At 56.9% G+C, this 7,165-nt stretch overlaps 1 protein-coding gene across 1 annotated transcript; it reads left to right on the top strand.

Moving 5' to 3' along the window:
* Positions 1-4,246: 4,246 nt before the first annotated feature.
* Positions 4,247-5,867, top strand: LOC308469178 (uncharacterized protein; the record flags this gene model as incomplete). Its single annotated transcript, XM_081024522.1, is given in 2 exon segments — positions 4,247-4,489; positions 4,491-5,867. Coding segments are annotated over 2 exon segments (1,524 nt in total). The 5' UTR covers positions 4,247-4,342.
* Positions 5,868-7,165: the final 1,298 nt, after the last annotated feature.

The following is a 7,165-nucleotide window of genomic DNA, read 5'->3' on the forward strand; positions in this document are numbered from 1 at the left end:
CTCCTATCGGAGAGCTAAGGTGTAGTTCTTATACCCTCACAGTTTAAAAACACATCATCAGCTCAAACTTTGTTAATTGTAAAATTATTCAGAATGTTGCAACTCCCAAATTGAGCAGCAGACTCAAGTTGCCAGCCTAAGTAATAGGCCCTCAGACTCACATTTCATCTCAACTCTTGTCTCCCAGTACTGTATACATTTGCATAAGGCCAAATGGAAAGTGTTTTTTTGGGGGGGGGGGGTTGAGTGGAGACATTTTCAGTCATATTGCTTGAGGTGCCTTCTCCCTTGGACCCATAAGCACTACCTTCCCATTGGCAGCATTCAGATATTGGTTCAAACAGACCACTCCATTAATGGTAGCTGCTTGAAAACGCTAGCTTCATGCAAGCTGTTCTAAGTGGAAAATAATTTGTCTGAAGTAGCCACCACTCATGAACATGGAATTTATTACGGTCAGAGACCAGCTTCTGAAACACAAATGGAACTACAATCCCAAAAGCAAAACAAACATTTAAAACAATATACATTTAAAACAATAGCAACCACTCTAAATCACCAGTTTTCAAACATTGTTGGCTTCTCCACTGTGGAATGCCACGTTTGCCATGAAACCTCTGTGTGCTGCAGAGGACGTGGGGCATATTCTAGGGTAGAGCTTTGGAGTCTGAGTTGACCCATGTGCTCCCGATATCCCACCCCCTGCACACTGCAGAGGAAGATCAAGATTGGTTCGCAACCTGTCCTTCGAAGAAGCTTGCCTGCCATTACTGATCTCCTCAAGGAACCCCTTTTACGTTTGAAGAATCCCAGCGGTCCCTAAAACAAAGTCTTAAAAACCACTGCTGTGGTACAGATATATGGAGAACACTGTAAGCCAGGCTTCCTCAACCTCGGCCCACCAGATATTTATGGCCTACAACTCCCATTATCCCTAGCTAGCAGGACCAGCCGTCAGGGATGATGGGAATTGTAGTCTCAAAACATCTGGCGGGCCGAGGTTGAGGAAGCCTGCAGTGTAAGCAATTTGCTGGCGACAGTTTTACTTCTCCTTTCCATCTGCAAATGGGGCAGTGGATGGGCTGGATCATTGCCTTGTCTCAGTAATGGAATGGATGAGAGCTAACAAAGTGAGGCTCAATCCAGATAAGACTGAGGCATTCTTAGTGGGCGGTAGGGTTCCACCTTTGTCCTGGCAAAATACAGGACAGGCTGGGGTGGTTGGGGATGTGATCTCCCCCCCCCCCAAAAAAAATGTTGCGAAGTGACTTCAAAGCAACCCATTACAGTGGTACCCCGCAAGACGAACGCCTCGCAAGACGGAAAACCCGCTAGACGAAAGGGTTTTCCGTTTTGGAGGCGCTTCGCAAAACGAATTTCCCTATGGGCTTGCTTCGCAAGACGAAAGCCCATAGGGAAATCTCCGGGGACCTCTTTTAAATGCTAGCGGTGGGGAGCAAAGCCTTTCCCCCCCCCTCCGGCCTTCAGAAGAGGTCCAGGAAGGCTGGCGGGGGCCGAAAGGCTTTGCTCCCCACCGCCAGCATTTTAAAAGCAGTCCGGGATAGCAGGGAAGCGCTTCCCGCTATCCCGGACGGCTTTTGAAGGCAGGAGAGGTCCGCGAAGCCTGGGCGCGCTGATCTCAGCGCGCGCAGGCTTCGGCATGCCGGCAACTCTCCGCAAACAGTGGCAGCGCTGCCGCTGCTCGCGGAGAGGTCCGCGAAGCCTGGGCGCGCTGATCTCAGCGCGCGCAGGCTTCGGCATGCCGGCAACTCTCCGCAAACAGCGGCAGCGCTGCCGCTGCTCGCGGAGAGGTCCGCGAAGCCTGGGCGCGCTGATCTCAGCGCGCGCAGGCTTCGGCATGCCGGCAACTCTCCGCAAGCAGCGGCAGCGCTGCCGCTGCTCGCGGAGAGGTCCGCGAAGCCTGGGCGCGCTGATCTCAGCGCGCGCAGGCTTCGGCATGCCGGCAACTCTCCGCAAACAGCGGCAGCGCTGCCGCTGCTTGCGGAGAGGTCCGCGAAGCCTTGGCCGGACAGCTTTTGAAGGCAGGCGGGGGGGACAAAGACTTTCGCCCCCCGCCAGCCTTCAGAAGAGGTCCAGGACCTCTTCTGAAGGCTGGCGGGGGGCAAAAGTCTTTGTCCCCCCTGCCTGCCTTCCCAGGGGCTTTTAAATCGCCCCGGACAGCGGAGAAGTCCTCCGCTGTCCCGGGGCGATTTTAAAATGCCGCCCGCCAGCATTTTAAGATCGCCCCGGACAGCGGAGAAGCCCTCCGCTGTCCCGGGGTTTTTTAAAATGCTGGGGTGGGTGGGAAGAAAAGCCCTTGTCCCCCCCCCCCCAGCCTTCAGAAGAGGTCGGGGGACAGACTGTCCCCGGACCTGGTCTGAAGTCGGTTTCCCTAGGAACGCATTAATTGATTTTCAATGCATTCCTATGGGAAACCATGCATCGCAAGACGAAAAACTCGCAAGAAGAAAAAACTTGCGGAACGAATTAATTTCGTCTTGCGAGGCACCACTGTACAATCTATTTCAGCCTAACAGGATGACCCCTCTGGAATTTGTCACATACACATGTGCACATGAATTTGTAAATCCTTCTGTGCTTGGCTACCCAGAGCTTAAAGACATGACCTCTCACACACTCTTTCAAACATGCATTTGGAGAGGATGCCTAACTTGGCATGCGCACACACACAGAGGGGCAGAGACGACCTGTAATACATGACAAAAGTGTATCAATGCAGGACATAGCATTTTCCACTGAAATACGGGACAATCCTGTATTATAAAGGACAGGTGGCAACCCTAGTGGACCGTTCCCTAGATCAGCTAGATGGGATGTTGTCTGCTCTTGATGCGGTTACACTCCCTCTGAAGGTGCAGAAATGTAGCGCCTATATCTGGACAGGGATAGCCTAACTTCTGTCACCTATGCTCTGATAACCTATAGGTTAGATTACTGCAATGTGTTATACATGGGGCTGCCTCTGAAGGTGGTTTGGAAACTTCAGCTGCTGCAGAAATTGGTGGCCAGGTTGCACACCTAACACTTGTTGTGTTAGGAATCCACATAATCTGGCCTTTTAGTTTTCCTTTTGTTTTCGCTAGTTTTAGCATATTACAACAATCCTGGCCTGACTACACCAGCTGCCAGTGCCAGTTAAGTTTCCAGGCCCAATTCCAAGTGCTAGTTTTAGTGTATAAAGCCTTAAATGGCTCAGGACTGCCTCTCCCCATATGAATGGATCCTACAGTCATCCTGAGGACCTTCTTTGTGTGCCTCATTTCTGCAGTGGCTCCCCACTTGTGGAATGTTCTCCCCAGGGCGGCTCGCCTGGCACTTTCATTATATATCATAACATAAACAAGCCTTGAACTGATTAAACATTCTATGGCTTTTTTAGATGGTGGGGGGTGTTCTGTTATGCATTTTGTGTTGTGAACCACCCTGGGATCTTCAGATGGAGGATGGTTTACAAATTAAATAAAGATGGAAGACATTTCTCCTTTCTGCCACTTTTAAGAAACCTGATGGTGAGCAGCTGAAAATTGACAAGGGGTAACTTAGCCCCAGCCTGCAAAAGGCAACTTGGCCTGCTCACCCAGGAAACCTTTTCCAGGCAACTCTCCAGGAAGCACTGTAAAACAAAACAAACAAAAAAACCCTTTTCTTTTGGAGAAAGAAATTCACATGTGCTTTTGCAGATTTTCAGCAGAAGCTTGTTCTGGAAGGAAGTGGGCAAGTTCCCCACACTCTCTCTCTTTTGTCAGGGCTGGTGCCACCCTGCCATTTATTAAAAAGGAGGCTTGGGCTTCCATGCCTTTGATCTGGGGAAGCTTCTGGGGGCGAGACTTGAAAAAACAAAGTAAATAAAAAAGTTGTGCGCGCGCAGGTGCGTGCATTCTGTGCATGTTCAGAGGCACGCTTGTGTGTGAACCTGTCGAATTATTATTATTATTATTTAAAAATGGCATATAATCTCTGGACGGGCGCCCATCCTTTGTCTCCTGCTCCTCCCTCGCCTCACAGCGGCTCCTGCCCTTCAACCTTCCCTCCCCTCAGGCGCCTCTGCCTTTCTCCCTCTTCCCTCCGTTCCTCTTCCCACGCGGGATGAGGGGGGGGGGGGAGCGGGAAGCTGACCGAAGGCCGGGGTGAGTGAGGGGTTGGGCCAGGCCAGGCCGCGGAGGGCAAGCAGGGCAAGGCCTCGGCTCACCCGGCCGGCGCCGCCGCCTCAGGCTCCCTCCCGCCCCCGTCACAATACCCGCCCGGCCGACCCAACAATCCTGCGGGGCCTGGCGGCGAGATTGGGCCCGAGGCGAGCCAGCGAGGGCGGGCGGGCGCGTGGATGGTGTCTGAGGAGACCAGAGGGCAGGAGGGAGAAGAGCAGCAGGAGGCGCCGCCGCCGCCGCCCTCTCCGCAAACGCCGCCGCCGCCGCCGCTTCTTCTCGCCCCGCGCCCCTTTGCCCGTCCAGGCGCGGCCGGAGCAGCCGCTTTTCCCCCCCTCCACCTCCGCCGCCTCCTCCTGCGGCCGCGGCAGCAGCCACCGCCTTCCCGGGGCCCTGCCCAAGCGCCGGCTGCTGCTGCGGTTGCTGAGCCGCCGCTGCCACCACCCAATCGCCCGGCTGGGGGAGCGGCGCGGGGCGGGGCTGGAGCTGCCTGGGCCGCCGCCGCCTGCGGCCGCCGCCGCCGCCGCCGCTGCCGCTGCTGGAGGAGCCGGCGGGGGGAAGCCGCCATGGAACAAAAGAAGCGCTGAGCCGAGCGGCGGCCGTGGCGGCGGCACCACCGTCGTCGCCGCCGCCGCTCCTGCTGCCAGCGCCTCGCCTCAAGCCCCGCAAGAGGCGGAGGAGGAAGAAGAAGAAGAGGAGGAGGAGGAGGAAGAGGAGGAGGCCGTCGTCCTCGCCGCCGCCGCGGGAGAGCCGGCAGCAGCAGCAGCATGTCGCCCAGGAGGGCCCAGTAGCCCCAGCGCGTCGCCCCTTCCTCCTCTTCCTTCTTCTCCGCCCGCTGCTGCTGCCGGCGGCCTTGCCGAGGCCATGCCGAGCGGCAGCGCCTCGCCGTCGCCTCAGGAGGAGCCGCCCGAGCTGGTGGGGCTGCTGCTGCCGCCTAGGCCACCGCCGGGCCTGCTGCTCCACTATCACCACCATCACCCGCTGCTGCTGCCGCCGCCGCCGCCCTCGCCGCCCATGCTGAGGGAACGCCTGGCCGGCTTGGGCCTGGGCGAGGCGGCGCCCGTTCCGTCGCTGGAGCGCCCGGAGGAGGGAGAGGAGGGCGGCGGCGGCGAGGAGGAGGAGGAGGAGGCGGCCCCCGAGGGCGGCGGCGGCGGCGACCTGGAGCTGGACTTGGAGGAGCCGCCTGACGAGGACGACGACGACGACCGGGGAGGAGGAGGAGGCGGCGGAGAGGACTTGCTGCTGGAGCCCGGCGGCGGCGGCGGCGGCGTCCCGGCGGCCTCCCTCCTGCTGCTGCCGCCGCCGCCGCCGGCCTTGCCCCCCGGGCTGGGCTCGGTCATGCTGCCGCCGCCCCTCTCCGCCGGCTCGGCCTTCGAGGCCCAGGAGGCGGCGCTCGGCGGGGCGCTGTACGGGCCCGGCGACGATGCCCACCACGGCGGCGTGATGGCGGCGATGCTCTCGCAGGGCTACGGGCCGCCCGGAGGAGGTGTGGCGGCAGCGGCGGCGGCCGGGATCCCTCCGGTGCCGGCCTTGAACGGCGAGCAGGCGGCGCTGCTGAGGAGGAAGAGCGTCAACACCACCGAGTGCGTGCCGGTGCCCAGCTCCGAGCATGTGGCCGAGATTGTGGGGCGGCAGGGTGAGTGCTTTGGGGGGTGGGAAGGAGAACAGGAGGAGGCGGCCTGGGGGGTGGGGGAGGCTGAGTAGATCGGGGATCGGGGCCCCGAAATTAGGTGGGCGCTGGGGAAGGAAGAGGAGAGGCTGGGGGGGCGGGGATCTGGATAAACTGGGTTCGGGCGAGGCCTCCCTAATTATTATTATTGCCCATTGTTGGAGGCTGCCCTGTTCTCTTGTACATGCGAAGCACGAGGGGGTCGGGCGGATAGCATGCCCCATTGAATGCGCACACACGAAATTTGCACGAGGCCAAGGGTAAGTGCAATGGGATACTGGGAAGGGCTGGGTCCGATGGAATGGGATGCACGCGGGGTGACTTGGAGCGAAGGCGAAGTTCCGGGGTGGGTCAGGAGACCCCCGGGCATTCGGAGCAGGAGGAAGTCGGGTCTGAACCTTGGGATTGCCAGGATGCCAGGTGGGGGTAATGGGGAGGAGGGGGAAATTGTCTGGAGGATAAGGGGTTTGGAGGGGTGCGACCTCGGGCGATGCAGGATCATAGCTGTCAACTTTTCCCTTTTCTTGCGAGGAATCCTATTCAGAATAAGGAAATTTCCCTTTTAAAAAGGGAAAAGTTGACAGCTATGTGCAGGATTGACATGTGCTGGAAGTTGGGAAGACCTCTTGGTTTTGGAACTAAATGGGTTACCTTGGTGGTGGGAGGTGGGTGGGTAATACCAACAGGTGGGTGAGGAAGTGGCGTTCCGAAATGTGGGGTGCTTTCTGGTGTTCCTGTGACCTGTAGAGAAAGGGAAGCTGCGCAAGAGTTATGAGCTGGATTGGGAAGGAAAGGTCCAAGGTAATTTAAAACTAAATGTAGGAGGCCTTTGGACAGGCCTGGGCATGTTCCACAGAAAGCATGAGCAGATTTTGGTGACTTAAGTTTTCACAGACTGCTGTGAACTTAGTTGTATGGGTGGTAGAACTGAGTAGGGCCTGTTTTTTTATTAAGAGCAGACACTTAGAAAGAATGTTTGCTTCCATTAAGTGGGGTTGGGAATACTGTATATTGCTCGTAAAGAAAGGATCAGAGATCTTTCAGGAAGCGTTATTCTGGAGAAGACGAATAGAACATTTATCGCAGGTAGAACCGTGCACAAAGTCTTATTGTTGCAGAGTTTGGAATGGATGATATTGAAGCCTGACGTTAGGAAAAACTTTCTAAATAAGCATAACTTAGCAGTGGAAAAGATTGCCTGGGGTGTGGTGGAATCTCCACCCTTCAGGCCAGGGGGAGGTTAGGAAAGAATTGAGTTGGGATAGGTGATGAATTCAATGCCTGGGGCTGGCAAGAGGCGTGAATATTGAGATGACTTCCTGGTAGAAAGCTG

The sequence above is a fragment of the Podarcis pityusensis genome (assembly GCF_964106645.2).
Source record: "Podarcis pityusensis genome assembly, contig: HAP1_SCAFFOLD_650, whole genome shotgun sequence".
Taxonomy (NCBI): Eukaryota; Metazoa; Chordata; class Lepidosauria; order Squamata; family Lacertidae; genus Podarcis; species Podarcis pityusensis.